This window comes from Oncorhynchus tshawytscha, linkage group LG16, assembly GCF_018296145.1.
Source record: "Oncorhynchus tshawytscha isolate Ot180627B linkage group LG16, Otsh_v2.0, whole genome shotgun sequence".
Taxonomy (NCBI): Eukaryota; Metazoa; Chordata; class Actinopteri; order Salmoniformes; family Salmonidae; genus Oncorhynchus; species Oncorhynchus tshawytscha.
The window spans coordinates 59395659-59415463 of NC_056444.1; the positions used below are offsets into that span (position 1 = coordinate 59395659).

The 19805-nt window shown below is 41.3% G+C and overlaps 2 protein-coding genes across 2 annotated transcripts; both read left to right on the forward strand.

The window, feature by feature from the left end:
• Positions 1-2307: 2307 nt before the first annotated feature.
• LOC112216023 (src-like-adapter 2) lies at positions 2308-8732 on the forward strand. Its single transcript, XM_024375610.2, has 8 exons — positions 2308-2849; positions 3870-4006; positions 4871-4970; positions 5100-5186; positions 5284-5387; positions 5500-5649; positions 7091-7223; positions 7343-8732. The coding sequence occupies exons 2-8, from the start codon at positions 3916-3918 to the stop codon at positions 7455-7457; spliced, it is 780 nt and encodes a 259-aa protein (XP_024231378.1). The 5' UTR covers positions 2308-2849; positions 3870-3915; the 3' UTR covers positions 7458-8732.
• A 176-nt stretch (positions 8733-8908) lies between these two features.
• On the forward strand, positions 8909-19487 carry edem2 (ER degradation enhancer, mannosidase alpha-like 2). Its single transcript, XM_024375611.2, has 11 exons — positions 8909-9124; positions 10649-10759; positions 16523-16562; positions 16671-16776; positions 16906-17031; positions 17183-17394; positions 17558-17699; positions 17795-17919; positions 18002-18146; positions 18239-18360; positions 18485-19487. The coding sequence occupies exons 1-11, from the start codon at positions 9018-9020 to the stop codon at positions 18959-18961; spliced, it is 1713 nt and encodes a 570-aa protein (XP_024231379.1). The 5' UTR covers positions 8909-9017; the 3' UTR covers positions 18962-19487.
• Positions 19488-19805: the final 318 nt, after the last annotated feature.

Below are 19805 nucleotides of genomic sequence, written 5' to 3' on the forward strand. Positions count from 1 at the left end.
GTGATTTATTTCAGTGTTTTATTTCTTTCATCACATTCCCAGTGGGTCAGAAGCTTACATGCACTCAATTAGTATTTGGTAGCATTGTCTTTAAATTGTTTAACTTGGGTCAAACGTTTCAGGTAGCCCTGCACAAGCTTCCCACAATAAGTTGGGTGAATTTTGGCCCATTCCTCCTGACAGAGCTGGTGTAACTGTGTCAGGTTTGTAGGCCTCCTTGCTCGCACACGCTTTTTCAGTTCTGCCCACAAATGTTCTATGGGATTGAGGTCAGGGCTTTGTGATGGCCACTCCAATACCTTGACTTTGTTGTCCTTAAGACATTTTGCCACAACTTTGGAAGTATGCTTGGGGTTATTGTCCATTTGGAAGACCCATTTGCGACCAAGTTTTAACTTCCTGACTGATGTCTTGAGATGTTGCTTCAATATATCCACATAATTTTCCTCCCTCCTGATGTCATCTATTTTATGAAGTGCACCAGTCCCTCCTGCAGCAAAGCACCCCCAAAACATGATGCTGCCACCCCAGTGCTTCACGGTTGGGATGGTGTTCTTCAGGTTGCAAGCATCCCCCTTTTTCCTCCAAACATAACGATGGTCATTATGGCCAAACAGTTAGATTTTTGTTTCATCAGACCAGAGGACATTTCTCCAAAAAGTACGATCTTTGTCCCCATGTGCAGCTGCAAACAGTAGTCTGGCAATTTTTATGGCAGTTTTGGAGCAGTGGCTTCTTCCTTGCTGAGTGGCCTTTTAGGTGATGTCGATATAGGACTCGTTTTACTGTGGATATAGATACTTTTGTACCTGTTTCCTCCAGCATCTTCGCAAGGTCCTTTGCTGTTGTTCTGGGATTGTTTTGCACTTTTCGCACCAAAGTACGTTCATCTCTAGGAGACAGAACGTGTCTCCTTCCTGAGCGGTATGACGGCTGCATGGTCCCATTGTGTTTATACTTGCGTACTATTGTTTGTACAGATGAACGTGGTACCTTCAGGCATTTGGAAATTGCTCCCAAGGATGAACTAGACTTGTGGAGGTCGAGAATTTTTTTCTGAGTTCTTGGCTGATTTCTATTGATTTTCCCATGATGTCAAGCAAAGAGGCACTGAGTTTGAAGGTAGGGATTGAAATACATCCACAGGTACACCTCCAATTGACTCATGATGTCAATTAGCCTATCAGAAGCTTATAAAGCCATGACATCGTTTTCTGGAATTTTCCAAGCTGTTTAAAGGCACAGTCAAGTTAGTGTATGCTATCTTCTGACCCACTGGAATTGTGATACAGTGAATTATAAGTGAAATAATCTGTTGGTATACAATTGTTGGAAAAATTACTTGTGTCATGCACAAAGTAGATGTCCTAACCGACTTGACAAAACTATAGTTTGTTAACAAGACATTTGTGGAGTGGTTGAAAAACGAGTTTTAATGACTCCAACCTAAGTGTATGTAAACTTCCGACTTCAATTGTATAAGCTTATTTTACTCCAATTTTTGTAAACAATGTAAGTCTAAACAAACACTATATATCTATAATGTTGATATTGTGGATGGTCAGTCCTTATATCTATAGCTCTGAGTTTGATTTGAGTGGTTCCATCGTTCCAGGCCCGTCCCTCAGCTTATTTAATTTTTTTATACCAAAACAGGCAGGTGCCTACTTTGTTATTGTTTCAATTAAGGACTCTAGCTTTAAAGAGAGTCTACATTTTTGATTATGTAGCAGTCATCAATATGGCAATTAACATGGCTACACCAGTTGTGAATGTTATGAAGAGAAAATTGATTGCTCAGCTCTTCGACCCACCCAACACCCTTTACCCGAATGACAAAGAATATGAAGCTCAAAAATTGCTGTGACGTCAATTCACGCATCTGTGTTTTATACCACGGCTCATGCAGATGCTGCAAAACAGTACATTTGCACAGAGCTGGTGAATCTCATCGCAATTGCTGATGACTCACTGATCAAGTCATTGATGTAAAATGTCTCAGAGTCTGTGTCGATTACTACTGCAACACCGACAGCTCACTGCTGCTTACTCCCTGTTTATTATCTATGCATAGTCACTTTACAAATGAACTTGACTAACCTGTACCCCCGCATATTGATTCGGTACCGGTAGCCCCTGTATATAGCCTTGTTATTATGTCATCTTTTTTTGTTACTTTTCTATTTGTTTTTTTTACTTTAGTTTATTTAGTAAACATATTCTTAACTCTATTTCTTGAACTGCATTGTTGGTTAAGGGCTTGTAAGGAAGCAGTTCACGGTAAAGTCTACACCTTTTGTATTCAGCGCCTGTGACAATTTGATTTGATTTATTGTTGAATACAACCTTTCTTCCTTTCTCTTTGTGCCTCCCTTTATCTTTGTCTTCCCTCCCTCTTCATCTCCCTCTCTTCGCTCTGTCTTTGAAAGTTCAGGTCTTGTTGAAACAGGAAACTGAGTGTCTGAGCAAGAGGTGAATATAAACCCCCCTCCTCTCACATCTCTCCACTCAGATGTAATACAGAGCACTCTGCTGTGCTACACCTACAGAGCCTCCATCTATCACCACTGGCTCCTTTCCCCATTGGAACATCACAGAGGAGGAGAACACTCATTCTCCATTGGTGTCTAAAGGACTCTCACACAGATTCTCAAACACGCACACGTCATACTCACATTACACATGTGAATGTTACCAGCAGTGTGAAACACCCAGACCCACTGGACTCGACCTCTGGGCCTCACTGGGTTATACCTCTATCCCTGCGGTACTCTACAGCTCTGACATCAACTCATTCCACAGCATCAGAGTGCTGCTGATCGTCACCAGAGCCACAACAGGGCAATGCTGTGAGTATTAACTCTTTTTGAAGCTGTCAAGTCTAATTGATCTCACTGTATTTAATGTACATGTAAAAAGTTGTTGTTTTATTCGACCCTGATTTAACTCATTAGAAGCATGTTTTTTTGCTTTAACAGAAAGAGGACAAGGTCACATAAATATATAGGACAAACTGATCTTATATGAAGACTTTATAAATACGTCTTTTTTTATTTTATTGTCCAGCCAGATCTATTTCCTGACTCCTGGTTGGCAGACTGCTGTGGTTGATAATGGTCATCTGTTCTGTATGTTATAATGGAACATTAGATGATTCCTTGTAGCTCAGTTGGTAGAGCATGGTGCTTGCAACACAAGGATAGTGGGTTTGATTCCCGGACCACCCATATGTAAAATGTATGCACTCAATGATTGTACTACATGAAATGTTCAACTTGGGCAATAACACACTGGTACTGAGAACCGGCACCTCACATTTTCTAATGCGTGAGTACTGACGCTTCTTATAGAATATTGGCTTAGAAATATGGCAGATTTCCAGCACCCAAAATGAGTACTGTTACCTTTTTTTACCTTTAACACTTGAACTAGTTTGCACGTTAAGTGCATTCGTGTTTACATCAGTTAGAGAGTGACACACAAAAGACTGCATGTTCTATCATTATGTATTCAGATGAAAGACCCATTTTCCTTGCCAACCAGCACTCTTCACACTCCAGCAGCCCATGTGTAAAAACAAGAATTTGGTTGGAAACTAAAGGGTGTTCAGAAGAAGTGTGGTTTTCAACTTCCTCCCTCCCTTTGTTCAAGTTATCGCTGATCTAGCTTTCTGACAATAAATGGAGAAAGAAATGACATACAGGGCTATTTGAAATGCCCTTAATAGTGTTTGTTTTGATATATGTTATCTGACACAAGTTACAATGAATTGTGATTGATGCAACAGTACATCAAAAAGACATGACGCCCACCCAGATGTACCTCAGTAACCAAATGGGCTACTAATCCATACCTGTGATTCCCTCCAGCCCCCAGAGTTCTCTGGTATCCCTTCCATAAGAGCTCCACATCGCCATGGGCAGTGGGCCCAGTAAAGAGCATCAGGGATCCAGCACTCATGCAGCCTTGTTGGGCCAGGAAGAGCTCGCTGAGCCGGTCATACTGGGTAAGGCCTGGGCTCTATGTCAGATTGAGCATTGCTCTGGGCAACAAGCCAGTACTAGCATATCTCAGATGGGCAGTGTCCCCAAGGGTCAATGGCTCTGGGTTTGTCTGGACTGAAACCTATAGGCCAGGGAATTGAAAATGTGCACGACAGCTAGGTCCATTTTAAAGGACAATCACCGGATGGCCTGCATCTGATGTAAATTTATAGATCAAAACAATGTGACCAATATAATGATGAAAAAATGTAGTTAGTGTTTCTGTACATACATGGTGTGGTGATTAGCCCCTACATTAAATGTCACCGTAGTTGGTGTGCAGAAAAGAGAAAAAAAAACAAGCCTACTGGCCTGGTCTTCTGTTAAACCACAAGAGGTGTGAAAAGAAAAAAAGCAAGAAGCGAAAGACCTATATTTAGAAGTGGTGTGACCAGGGACCAGGTGACACACTCTGGACTCTGGGGTAGACGTAACATAGTAAATGTAAATCTATGACACTCCAATTTGTATGATGTTACATTTTGTATGGTAATTAATTTGTGGATGTCCATCATCCATTTCATATGACATGTTATGAATTACCATTCATATAATATGTTACATATTGCAATTCGTACAATATGTTATGAATTGTCTATGAGACCAGGCTGGGTGACCAAGTAGTCCTACTTTTTGAGCTGTCACTCAAGATGTTAGTTTATGAAGATCACAGTAATAATAATTTGTAATCATTTATTTTTTGTAACTTGGAAAGGTCTAACCATGAATACTCAAGTGTGAATTGAAAGCATAAATGTACATGGTTTGAGGTTCTTATAGTAGAGTCAGCGTGACAGTCATTTTCCTTGTCTCTGTATTGTCCATAGAGAGCAGCAGGTATGTGGTAGTGGCCCTGTATAACTATCCCACTGGACATCCAACAAACAGCAGTATCCGCGCGGGAGAGAGAATCAATGTGCTTTCAGAGTAAGAAACCATACCCTCTACCTACAACTACCACAATTACTACTACAGTTATTACAACTGTACTGTGCTTTTTCTATAAAACCTATGTATCTCTTTTATGTGTTTCTGTGAATGTGCATGTCTATGTAGCGAGGGGGAATGGTGGAAAGTGAGATCCTCTGCCACAGGCAATGAGAGCTACATCCCCAGCAGCTACACAGCCAGGGTGTACCACAGGTGAGTCTGCTGATCCATCTGACTATTCTCCTTTGGAGCTCTATTTACACGGATCTGTCTTTCTATTTCTAACTCTTTCTCTATTCTCTTTCCCTAGGTGTCAGTATGAGGGTCTCAGCAGAAAGAAGGCTGAGGAGCTCCTGTTGCTACCCAACAACCAGACTGGCTCTTTTCTGGTCCGGGAAAGTCAAACCCGCCCTGGTGAGTTTAGTTCACAATCAAATGCTAACAAGAACAGGGAAAGCAGCTTAAAGTTGTAATTGATAAACCCGAAGGGATACAACTGAAGTATGGTGTACATGATCCAATCTAGGTGCCCACTCCCTGTCAGTGCGTAAGACCAGTGACCAGGACCGTTGCTCAGTCAAACACTACCGGATCCAACAACTGGAGAACGGCTGGCACTTCATCTCCCCCTGCCTCACCTTCCCCACCCTCACAGCCCTAGTGGACCACTACTCAGGTCAGTAGAGGTGGTTCAAGCGTATACAGCAGTTTAGAACATGTTGAATGCTGTAGATACAACTTTTCAAACCCTTTTGTGTCCAACCCACACATTTGAACCTCTGTACAAGGAGTGGTGGAAAAGGCACCCAATGTGTCATACTTGAGTAAAAGTAAAGATAGCTTAATAGAAAATGACTCAAGTAAAAGTCACCCAGTAAAATGCTATTTGGATAAAAGTCTGAAAGTATTTGGTTTTAAATAAGTACTTAAGTATCCATGGGCTCCCAAGTGGAGCAGCGGTCTAAGGCACTGCATCTCAGGTGTCACTACAGTCCCTGGTTCGAATCCAGGCTGTAACACATCTAGCCGTGATTGGGAATCCCATAGGGCGGCGCACAATTGGCCCAGTGTCGTCCTGGTTTGCCCAGGGTAGGCAGTCATTGTAAATAAGAATTTGTTCTTAACTGACTTGCCTAGTTAAATAAAGGTTAAACAAAATGCAATTGATAAAATATACTTAAGTATTACAAGTATAAATCATTTCAAATTCCTTATATTAAACAAACCAATATTTTATTTACAGATAGCCAGGGGCACACTCCAACACTCAGACATCATTTATAAACAAAGCATGTGTGTTTAGTGAGTCCGCCAAATCAGAGGCAGTAGGGATGACCAGGGATGTTCTCTTGATAAGTGTGTGAATTGGACCATTTTCCTGTCCTGCTAAGCATTCAAAATGTAACAAGTACTTTTGGATGTCAGGGAAAATGTATAGGGTACAAAGTGCATTATTTTCTTTGGGAATGTAGTGAAGTAAAAGTAGTCAGAAATGTAAAGTACAGATACCCCAAAAAAACGACTTAAGTATTATTATTATTTTTTGGAGGGTTACTTTTTCTCCCCAATTTCGTGGTATCCAATTGGTAGTTACAGTCTTGTCTCATCTCTGAAACTCCCATATGGAGTCGGGAGAGGCGAAGGTCGAGAGCCGTGCGTCCCCCGAAACACAACCCAACCAAGCCGCAGTGCTTCTTGACATAATGCCCACACAATGCCCAACCAGGAAGCCAGCCGCACCAATGTATCAGCGGAAACAACGTGCACCTGGCGACCGTGTCAGCGTGCACTGCGCCCAGCCCGCCACAGGAGTCGCTAGTGTAAATTGGGACAAGGACATCTCTGCCGTCCTAACCCAGATGACGCTGGGCCAATTGTGCGCCGCCCCATGGGTCTCCCGGTCGCGGCCGACTGTGACACAGCCTGGACTCGAACCCAGAATCTCTAGTGGCGCATAGTGCCACTCGGGAGGCCCGACTTAAGTATTTTGACTTAAGTACTTCACACCACTGTGCACAGGTAGCAGTGGGTTGAAAGCTGGGGGCATCTTCAGTCATTGTACTGTAGTATTCATGTGAAACCTGAGTTGCAACAGACTGATTTATGTTTCCTTCCAGAGGTCACTGATGGGCTGTGCTGTCTGTTGGGGGAGCCTTGCTTCATCCAGGGGTCCAACAGCATTCCTGTGGCTACTGGCCCAATACCCATGGCCGTCAGGAAGTCCACCCTCAACTGGAAAGATGCGGACAGGTGAGGTCATGTACTGTTGTCGTAATAAGATGCCAGTCTCTGTGTATGCATGTCTGCCAATAAATATATTATTTATTAGCATTTCCTCTCTAATGGGTTTTCTCTCTATCTGTCTGCAGCTCCATGATTTTTGGCAAGGTCAATGAGGATTCCCTGGTGAGCGAGGGCCTGAGAGAGGCCATCAGTTCCTACCTCTTCATGACAGGGGACTGCAGCCAGAAATGGGACAGCTGAGACTGGAGCTGTCCTCAGAGAGACAAATAGTGAGATACACAGACTAAAATGGAGCAAGGAGCTTACCTATTGGGGCAGAGGGTACCTGAGGACCATATCACGTGGCCATGAACCTAGTGGATCTTGACCATTGTTGAGGGAACTGGGATTCACAACTCAACCACTGCAGACAACCATTATTCTCAAAGCTATGGTTGTCAAGTGCTCACATTGCCAAGCAGACGAGGCCCATATTTGCTTGGATTCATGATCAGAAGACATTTTTAGATCCTGGAGGCAGACTAAAAAATACTTTACAGAAATAAGGGAGTAACTGTGCCCATAGGAACACAGTGTTCTAAAGAGATCATGCATTCAAACTGATTACAGGTTGCAACATGGAAAAAGTGTCCGGAATGAGATGATGATCCTCACTGTGTCAGATTGTGCATGATCTCGAATGTTAAACTAGAACAATAGGTCTAAAGACAGTGACACGATATGTTGCCATTTATTATGGTTTTTGAAAAGCTGCTAACTTCATAATGAAATGTTCCATTCAGCCTTACTCGTGATTCTAAGTAACCACAGCTGATTGCAATGTTCCTTACAGAAAGTAGTGTGATAGTGAGGTATACAGCCCTATATATGAAAGGCATAACCACCTGCATGTTTCAAATAGATCCCCTATCATCAGTAAACAGACTATTTGGTTGGTTTTGTTGAGCTACCTTGAAAAAAAGGAAATGTTTGTTGTATGGGTTTCCTGTCCTGAACAGAAACACCTTTTAGCTGTTGCTTGTTCTCCACCGCACCGCAGTATAACTTTGACACAGGATATGGTCAAGGTGCAGTGGAAAAAAATATAGTGCGGCAGAGACAGCAGAAAGTTATGATTTGTGCTAAAGAGCATCTCAAAGCTATGTGTAATATTTAAGCAATAAGGCAAGAGGGGTTGTGGTATATGGCCAATATACCACGGCTAAGGGCTGTTATTATGCAAGACGCATCACGTAAACGGATTTAGAAAAGTACAAATAAATGTTTCATTCCCATGGTGTACGGTCTCATACCACAGCTTTCAGCCAATCAGCAATCAGGGCTCGAACCACCCAGTTTTTAATATGGTATAAAACACTTAAATGTTCTTATGTGGTTTCATCAACTGAAACAATAGACTGTATACATTATGTGCTCAATATTGAGCTTTGTGATCAATACAAGTTGTGGAAATGTTTTCTTTACTATCCTACATTAAAAATTTAAAATAAATTAATGTTGAAACATTTTTCTATATATATATATTTTTTCTTCAAATCAGAGAAGTTTAAACAAATAACCAAATGCAATTCAAAGAAGATTGAGTGGAAATTGCAGTATCATACTGTAGCTTGTGTAACATCGCTGCCTGCTGGAGGAAATGTGTAGGTCGTCAGGTTGCGGAAGACTTCAGCACCCACGACGCACGCGTCATGTCTATTCAATTTACTTCCTGTTAGCGATCCCTAGTGTGTGGTGGTGTTGCATTTGATAATTTAATCAGTGTTTTTAGCTGTTATCCTAGCTATACCTCGTTTATTCATGCTTAGGTTGCTGTGCACTATTATTTTGTGCGTAATTCACGTTTTTACATTGATCAGCAATGCGAAAGGACAAGAGTTTACAGAGCTGGAGATGGCACACTACAGGTACAGTAATGACAATCTAGTGACGTTAGGCTTTTATCACACGTCTGTTAGCTAACGTTATGTTGTAACTCTCAAACTCTAGGCGATATTATCCCTTCTCCCTACAGTTTTCAGCCATTGGCCAAGCCCAAGACTAGCTCATGTGAACTACAATCTCGATGCTGTGTTTAAGGTTTCGTCGGATTTCGAAACATTATCCTTCAAATAAAAAATATTCGACTGCTTCCATCCGACGAAACTACACTTCCCGAGTTACTTTTACACGCAGATGTTCGGAGCACTCGATATAGCTAATCAGCACAGGTGGTCGCTTCTTGTTTTACGTCTGTTTTCATAAACAAGTGCTGTAACGTCGAGATATGGCGGTGTGAGAACACTAACCATATCAAGGGTGTGTATCAATGTCACTTTTTTTTGAAGGATTTCTCGCTGATAAGGTCCTAAATCCGTACCGCAAGTGACGCGTGTTCATGTCCAGATTATCTGGTCTCTTACAAACCCCCTGTACAGAAGATGCCTTTTAAAACACAAATCAAACGAAGTGTTTTATGCACATGCTGAAATTAGAATGCAAGGCAGTGAATGAGAGAAAACAGACGGGCTGCTAGCGTCAATGGCATCGTGCGCTTGAATTTAAACGAAAATATAAAAGTAACATGCAACAATTTAAAAAAAATATTTTACCAAGTTAAAGTTCATAAAAGGAAATCCGTCACAATGAAATAAATGCATCATGCCCTACACTATGGATTTCACATGACTGGGAATACAGATATGAATCGGTTGATCGCAGATCCCTTAAAGAAAGGGCAGGTGCTTGGATCAGAGAACCAGTCACTATCTGTAACACACTGTTGTACACTTTGTCCAGAGCATCCCAAACATGCTCAATGGGTGACATGTCTGGTGAGTATGCAGGCCATGGAAGAACTGGGACATTTTCAGCTTCCAGGAATTGTGTTGTACAGATCCTTGTGACATGGAGCAATCAATGCATTATCATACTGAAACATGAGGTGAAGGTTGCGGATGAATGGCATGACAATGGGCCTCAAGATCTCATCACGGTATCTTTGTGCATTCAAATTGCCATCAATAAAATGTTATGTACGCTGTCTGTATCTTATGCCTGGTTTTCTGATCCACGCTCTTAACCTCTTTTTAAGGTAGTCTATGACCAACCGATGGTTATCTGTATTCCCAGTCATGTGAAATCTATAGATTAGGGCCTAATTTATTTATTTCAATTGGCTGATTTCCTTATGAACTGTAAGTAAAATATTTTAAAATGTTGCATGTTGAATTTCTATTTTGTGTTCAGTGTAATTCCAGCGTGTACGTGCTCGTTCACACATGTAAAACATTATTTTATTTTTAAAATCCGCTTTTCATTAGATTTGGGCTTTAGTCTAGTAAATTGTGTAATGGAACCGAATCGTGATCAAGGGCTAGGATTAGTCATAGGGTTCCTCTTAATCTGCTCTTTTAACACCTTATCTACTTGGGTTTGTTCTTTCCTGACAGGGAGAAAATCAAGTCCATGTTTTATCATGCATACAACAGCTACTTGGATCATGCTTATCCATATGACGAACTGCGGCCCCTGACCTGTGATGGCCAGGATACATGGGGCAGGTATGACTGTTGCCTCTGCAGTTGTTTGACAATAAACCAATGTTGTAATTGCCTGTGAATGACACAGCCAAGACTAATACCTGGACAATCAATAGCCCAAACCACCTGAAACCTCAGTGTTTTCCACTAGCACCGGCTGTCCTATACACTCATTTTCAGCCGGGTACTTTTTCCACTTAAATAAACTAGGCTACTTTTCAATTCGCAAGTCTGGAGAAAAAAAAGTCAGCCGGGCCCACTCCCGCTAGAATGAACTATATCAAATATTTTGGATATACTGACACGATACATGTCTCTCTGCCTTACCAATGGGAGTTGTCCACAAAGCGGCACAGCTAGCTCCCTCCTATCCTTTCTTTGGATTGTTGGATACATCTCATTATTGTAATCCTTTTTTGAATATTCTTTGAGGGTTGTTGTCAACCGCCTGTATTCAATGGATAGAGATGCTGTGCTACTAGCCTCAAACCATGAATATGCATAGCCATCTCGAGACAACTATGATATCGTGTTTTTTCTCAAAGTTTCCGGGATGTCACGTGACCTACTTATATCAGTACACTCGTAACAACTTAAGCATTATGAAACTTCTATTTGATCAAATAAGCCATACATTTTTGGGTTGACCAAGTTCAACACTCTCGTTGACCTCCATACAAAAACTCCTTGCTTTTTGTGCGACACAACGGGAAGAATGCAACCTGATGGAGTGAGACTGATTTTCCCCCGAGTTGGGCCTCTCTCTTCCTTGTCCTCTCTGCGATGCCATGGACATACTATGTAGTTGTATGATTTATGCATCTCCTAGTGATCTATTGATTGGACAGGCACCTGCCTGCACAAAGTGAGAGATGACAGGGAAACACTGCTGGTTTGACAGTCTGCTGTCTGTCCTGCCTACCTGTACCTGGGTGTGTTTGGGCACATTAATTTATTTTATTTTGTGTGTTTCATATGCAGCTACGAAGTGCTGGAGCATAAGGCTTACTGTGATTTGATTGACTAACAGCAAGCTTGACTAGTTTATAAATGCTGTCGAACTGACTGATTGATTAAAGTCTATCTCATACATCCTTGCCATTCATAAATCATACAACTACCTAGTATGTCCATGGCATCGCATTGGGACAAATAAAATAAAGATCTTGTTTGTATTTTCGATATGAAGTCCATCAGGCCCTGCCAGACAGTGACGTTAAAGTAAGTGACTCGTCAGTAGCTGTTGATTTGGCTCCCTAGCTTGCATACTTGTAGTTTTTTGGGGGCAACTATCTGCAGATACAGTATATTCACACCACTTGACTTTTTCCTAAATGTGTTACATCCTTAATTTAAAATCGATTTAAATGTAGATTTGTTTTGTTACTGGCCTACACACAATACCCCATAATGTCAAAGTGGAATGATGTTTTTCGAAATGTTACAAATTAATTAAAAATGAAAAGCTGAAAGGTCTTGAGTCAAGTATTCAACCCCTTTGTTAAGGCAAGCCTAAATAAGTTCAGGAGTAAAAATGTGCTTAACAAGTCACATAAGTTGCATGGACTCACACTGTGTGCAATAATAGATTTTAACATGATTTTCTAATGAATTCCTCATCTCTGTACCCCACATATACAATTATCTGTAAGGTCTCTCAGTCGAGCAGTGAATTTCAAACACTCTCCATATTTTCAAGCATAGTGGTGGCTGCATCATGTTGTGGGTATGCTTGTAATCGTTAAGGACGGGGGAGTTTTTCAGGAGAAAACTTAAACATAATGGAGCTAAATACAGGCAAAATGCTAGAGGAAAACCTGTCTGTCTGCTTTCCACCAGACACGAGGAGATTAATTCACCTTTCAGCAGGACAATAACTTAAAACACAAGGCCAAATCAACACTGGAGTTGCTAAGCAAGAGAACAATTTACCTACAGTGTGCGAGTTAGAGCTTTTACTTAAATCTACTTGAAAATATATGGCAAGACCTGAAAATGGTTGTCTAGCAATGATCAACAACCAATCTGACAGAGCTTGAAGAGTTTTGAAAAGAATAATGGGCAAATGTTGTACAATCCAAATGTGGAAAGCTCTTAGACTTACACATAATGACTCACAGCTGTAATCCTGCCAAAGGTGCTTTCTTCTACAAAGTATTGAGTCAGGTATGATACTTTAAATATTTCTGTATTTCATTTTCAATGCATTTGCAAAAAAGTAAACAACAAAAAAGTTACAGCCTTATTCTAAAATGTATTAAATTGCTTGTTTTTTCCCACTCAGTCTACACACAATACCCCATAATGACAAAGCAAAAACAGGTTTTTCGAAATATTTGAAAATTGTAAAAAAATAAAAAGGAAATCACATTTACATAAATTAAGTATTCAGACCCTTTACTCAGTACATTGTTGAAGCAACCCTGGGCAGCGATTACAGCCTCGAGTCTTCTTGGGTATGACGCTACAAGCTTGGCACACCTGTATTTGGGGAGTTTCTCTCATATTTCTCTGCAGACCCTCTCAAGCTCTGTCAGGCTGGACGGGGAGCGTCGCTGCACAGCTATTTTCACGTCTCCAGAGATGTTCGATCAGGTTCAAGTCCGGGCTCTGGCTGGGCCACTCAAGGACATTCAGAGACTTGTCCTGAAGCCACTCCTGCATTTTCTTAGCTGTGTGTTTAGGGTTGTTGTCCTTTTGGAAGGTTAACCTTCGCCCCTGAGGTCTTGAACACGCTCTGGAGCAGGTTTTCATGAAGGATCTCTGTACCTTTGCTCCATTCATCTTTCCCTCGATTCTGAATAGTCTCCCAGTGCCTGCTGTTGAAAAACATCCCCACACCATGATGCTGCCACCACCATGCTTCACTGTAGGGATGGTGCCAGGTTTCCTCCAGACGTGACGCTTGGCATTCCGGCTAAAGAGTTCAATCTTGGTTTCTCAATGGTCTGAGAGTCCTTTAGGAGCCTTTTTGAAGAACCCCACAGAGGAACTCTTGAGCTCTGTCAGTCACTATCGGGGTCTTGATCACCTCCATGAACAAGGCCCTTCTCCCCCGATTGCTCAGTTTGGCTGGGCGGCCAGCTCTAGAAAGATTCTTGGTTGTTCCAAGCTTCTTCCATTTAAGAATGATGTAGTGCACTGTATTATAGGGGATCTTCAATGCTGCAGAAATGTTTTTGGTACCCTTCCACAAATCTGTGGCTTGACACAATCCTGTCTCGGAGCTCAATGAACAATTCCTTCAACCTCATGGCTTGGTTTCTGCTCTGACATGCACTGTCAACTGTGGGACCTTTTATATAGATAGGTGTGTGCCTTTCCAAATCTTGTCCAATCAAACAAACAAAAAAACAGATCGACTCCAATGAAGTAGAAACATCAAGATGATCAATGGAAACAGGATGCACCTGAGCTCAAGTTCGAATCTCCAAGTAAAGGGTCTGAATACTTGTGTAAATAATTGGCAAACATTTCTAAACCTGTTTTCGCTTTGTCATTATTGGGTATTATGTGTAGATTGAGGATATTTCATTTAATCCATTTTAGAAATGAGGCTAATGTAACAGAATGTGGAAACGGGGAAGGGGGCTGAATACTTTCCAAATACACTGTATATGGTATTAGATATGGATATAGGTCTACTGATTTAATCAGTGTTGACAATAGTAAACTGCTGCTTTCTGTGTAGCAAAGCCCATGGTTAACACCTGCTTAATTCTTCAATCATACCTGTATTGCAAATAGCTGAGAAAAGCCTTTTAAAAAGGAAGCTTGAAGCCTGTGGGGTCAGTAGTTAAACATGTATTTTTTTTAAGTAAATTACATGCTGCAATTCACAAACAATTGCAAACACTTGTTGAAATTCTTTAACTAATTAAACTGTCATTCTATCTCTTCTCTTAACATGTATGGACCCAGAACTATTCTTTTTATTTTAGAAAAAAGTGCCCATCACACAATTTGGTAGATTTAAAAAAATAAATTAAAAAAACATTTAAAAAAATTTCAAGCTCCTTTGGGCTATTTACTTAATTGTTCTGTTTTAATACATAATTTGAATAACATTCAATTGTGGCAATTCATATCTTGCAGTAAAACATTTCAGTCTCGATAAGACAGGTTAAAACTTCTTAGGGCTGCAATCCCGTTAACGGGATTGATATGACATCAGCCAATGAAAGTGCAGAGCGCCAAATTCAAAAAACAGAAATCTCATAATTAAAATTCCTCAAACATACATGTATCTTATACCATTTTAAAGGTAATCTTGTTGTTAATACCACCAAAGTGTCCGATTTCAAATAGGCTTTACAGTGAAAGCACCACAAACAATTATGTTAGGTCACCGCCAAGTCACAGAAAAATTCTGCCATTTTTCCAGCCAAAGAGGAGTCAAAAAAGCACAAATAGAGATGAAAATTAATCACTAACCTTTGATGATCTTCATCAGATGACACTCATAGGACTTCATGTTTCACAATACATATGTTTTGTTCGATAAAGTGCATATTTATATAAAAAAATCTCAGTATACATTGGCGCGTTATGTTCACTAGTTCGACAAACATCCTGTGATATTGCAGAGAGCCACATTTTACAGAAATACTCATCATAAATGTCGATGAAAATAAAATTGTCAGACATGGAAATATAGATACACTTCTCCTTAATGCAACCGCTGTGGCAGATTTCCAAAACACTTTACGGAAAAAGCAAACCATGCAATAATCAGAGTACAGCTTTCAGACAACAAAGCAGCCAAAAAGATATCTGCCATATCAGGTAGTCAACAGAAGTCTGAAATAGCATTATAAATATTCACTTACCTTTTGATGATCTTCATCAGAATGCACTCCCAGGAATCCCAGTTCCACATTAAATGATTGATTTAGTTCGATAATGTCCATCATTTATGTCCAAAGAGCTACTTTTCTTGGCCTGTTTGGTAAACAAATCCAAAGTCATGAAGCGCGTTCTCTAGTTGCAGATGAAATGTCAAAAAGTTCCGTTACTGTCCGTAGAAACATGTCAAATGATGTATGGAATCAATCTTTAGGATGTTTTTAACATAAAACGTCTAATGTTCCAACCGGAGAATTCCTATGTCTGTAGAAATGCAATGGAACGAGAGCTAACTCTCTCGTGACTGCGCCTCAAAGCCTGTGGCAATCTGCCAGACCCCTGGTTCAAACAGCCCTTATGAGCCACCACCTCACAGTAGAATCCATCCACAAACAAGTTTCTAAAGACGGCTGACATCTAGTTGAAGCCTTAGGAAGTGCAACATAACCAATATCCCACTGTGTATTCAATAGGGGCTGGGTTGAAAATCGACCAACCGCAGATTTCCCATTTCCTGTTTGGATTTCTTCTCAGGTTTTTGCCTGCCATATGAGTTCTGTTATACTCACAGACATCATTCAAACAGTTTTAGAAACTTCAGAGTGTTTTCTATCAAATACTAATAATAATATGCATATATTAGCAACTGGGAATGAGGAGCAGGCTGTTTACTCTGGGCACCTTTCATCCAAGCTACTCAATACTGCCCCTGCAGCCATAAGAAGTTAAAGGTTTCATGTTGTCTTACTTAGAAAATAGTCATGATCATATTGTCCTAGGCGATATCCCCCCAAAAAAACAATACACTGAATTCATACATTCAGTCTTTTAAATTGTGAATGCAATACCACAGCACACTTTTCCAATCTGAGATGTAAATTCAATAATTTCGCAGTGTATTGACTTGACTATGACGTTGCACCTCTCATTTCTTTTCAGTGTTTCACTGACTTTGATAGATGCCCTGGATACATTGTTGGTATGCACCTTCTTGTCATTATCTTATATTAAGTTTGTCATTCAACACCTGTGACAATGAGTTACTAAATGGTCTCCCAATCTTGTTGCCTCAATTTGCTTTTTTCAGATTCTGGGGAACTACACTGAGTTTCAGCGTGTGGCAACTCTGCTTCAGGACACTGTGGACTTTGACATCGACGTCAATGCATCTGTTTTTGAGACTAACATTCGAGGTGAGATTACAGGGAATAGGTTCAAATTTAAGCTATGAAAAAGTGTCAAACAATGCTCTTGTCTAGGAGATGTATGTAGACTTTTAGCTGTGTTTGTTGGTTGTAACTGAGCTGGGTTTCTGTCTGCAGTGGTGGGTGGTCTTCTCTCGGCCCACCTGCTGTCTAAGCGTGCTGGGATGGAGGTGGAGCCTGGCTGGCCTTGTTCTGGACCCCTCCTCAGGATGGCTGAGGACGCAGCACGAAAACTCCTCCCTGGTGAGCCGTCTACATGATTTGATTTATTTTATTATTGCATCTTCCAGATTCCCAGGACACACATATGCACACTAACATATGGCTCTGACATTGCATTTGCCTGGCTCTGTATATGACCCGACTTAGGCTCACATTTTCTTTTCGTCTGCAGCGTTCCAGACGCCCACAGGGATGCCCTATGGCACGGTGAACCTGCTTAGAGGGGTGAACCCTACAGAGACCCCTGTCACCTGTACTGCTGGGGTGGGCACCTTCATCCTGGAGTTTTCAGCCCTTAGCCGGCTCACTGGGGACCCCGTATTTGAGGACGTGGCGCGCAAGGCCCTCCGGTCACTGTGGAAGACTCGCTCTGAGATAGGACTGGTGAGTCGGCAAAAAGAGCTGCCGATTTAGTCCTGTGACAATCTGTTTTATGCTGTCCTCTTGTGATTTGTGTAATATGCATACAGTAGATTTATTGAAACATTTAGATTGCTTGGTACACTTTGTCAGACCCAGTGACCTAGGAGCTGTTTCTTTTTTCCAGGTGGGGAACCACATTGATGTGCTCTCCAAGAAATGGGTGGCCCAGGACGCAGGTATAGGGGCCGGTGTGGACTCGTACTTTGAGTACCTGGTGAAGGGCTCTATCATGCTACAAGATGAGGAACTGCTATCAATGTTCTTAGGTATTATTACTAGTTTATCATCAGACCACTTGATCATGCAATTTTACATTGCAAGCACATTAGTAATAGATGTTTATATTTTTGGGCATCCACAGAGTATGACAAGGCAATTAAAAACTACACCAAGTTTGATGACTGGTACCTGTGGGTCCAGATGCACAAGGGAACGGTCTCTATGCCTGTTTTCCAATCACTGGAGGCCTTCTGGCCAGGGCTACAGGTAAACTACATTTCTCATTTAGCTTATCTACTGTATTCCCTCTTAACCGAGAAAATCTAATTTGTTTGTGTGAATGTTTCAGAGTTTGATCGGTGAGCTGGACAGTGCATTGAGGACTTTCCATAACTACTACACAGTGTGGAGACAATTTGGAGGACTGCCGGAATTCTACAGTATTCCACAGGGGTACACTGTAGACAAGAGAGAAGGATACCCTTTACGGCCAGGTACCAGACAAAACCTGCTCACTTACAATAGTGCATAAGGGTCATACTGAAGATTTCTTGGTATTTGTATTTTGCTCCTTTTCTTGTTTCAGAGCTGATAGAGAGTGCCATGTACCTGTACAAAGCCACTGGTGACCACACCTTTCTGCAGCTCGGTCGAGATGCTGTGGAGTCCATTGAGAAGATTACACGGGTCCCCTGTGGCTATGCCAGTGTGAGTGGTTTACGCTCCTCAAGACTCCGCTGGATAGCAAATACTTGCTTATGACTAATCAGAATGTTCATACAGAAGTTGTTTGTGATTGAGAATGGTTTTGTTTTACTACCTCCTCCCTCAGGTGAAAGACATCAGAGATCACAAGCTGGACAACCGCATGGAGTCCTTCTTCCTGGCAGAAACCATCAAGTACCTCTACCTCCTGTTTGATCCAGATAACTTCCTTCACAACAGTGGCCTGGACTTTGAGCTGGGCACTGGCCCCAGTGAGGACTGTGTTTTGGGGGCAGGGGGTTACATCTTCAACACAGAGGCCCACCCGCTGGACCCTGCTGCCCTTCACTGCTGCAGCCGCAAGCAGGAGGAACGCAGAGAGCTGCAGGACATCCTCCTTAACCTATCAGAGCCCCTCCCCAGTCCACAGGATACCCAATCACAGGAGACAGACAGTGAGACCGAGCCACCTGTCATGGATCCTTCAGAAAGTATAGCACTGAAGCCTGGGAGCAGGAGGAAAGCCCCTCTCCTCTCCTGCCCTATGCAGCCCTTCAGCGCACGGCTAGCTGTCATGGGTCAAGTCTTCACAGACGGTACATGACATGGACTTACAAATGTTTTCACTTTTTGAAGATTACACTTCAAGATGGAATCCATCTTGCCTCTGTCTGCCCCACGGTCGTTTTTTGTTTTTGTCAACGAAGCAGAGATGGGGAGCAGATATTCTATGTATGATAGTAACAGGATATACAGAAAGTTTGAGCCACTATTTTCATTTTACCCATAGACCAGTCATTACACTAATGCTAGTTAGCATGGGCTCGCGAAACTACCTCTAACTTCCTTCTTACTGGACACAGAAACATAAAAATGGTATTGACGAGTTCATCGGAATCTGGGGAAGTGGATAAAGGGCATCATTGCCAAAATCCTGAAGTATCCAGCTTTTAACTGAACACTGAAAATTAAAGATGATTTACTGTGGTTTTCATTCTACAAAATGCTTTCTGATTCATGGCATTGCCCTTGGTTTCTGAAATACATTGTAATATAGGCATGTGGTTAGGAAAGGTATGAATAAATAATAGTATGCATTAAACATTTTCATACTCAAGTGATGGAACCAAGGATGTATATAAACTCTTGATTACTGAGTGTATTCGGAAAGTACTTTTCCACATTTTGGTACAGTACAGCCTTATTCTAAAATTGATCAAATAATCCACACACAATGCCCCATTATGACAATGCAAAAACAGGTTTTTAAACATTTTTGCAAATTTATAAAATAAATAAGAAAACAAACCTTATTTATATAAATCAAATCAAATTTTATTTGGCATGTGCCGAATACAACAAGTGTAGACTTTACCGTGAAATGCTTACTTACACGCCCTTAACCTACAGTGCAGTTCAAGGAGAGTTAAGAAAATATTTACCAAGTA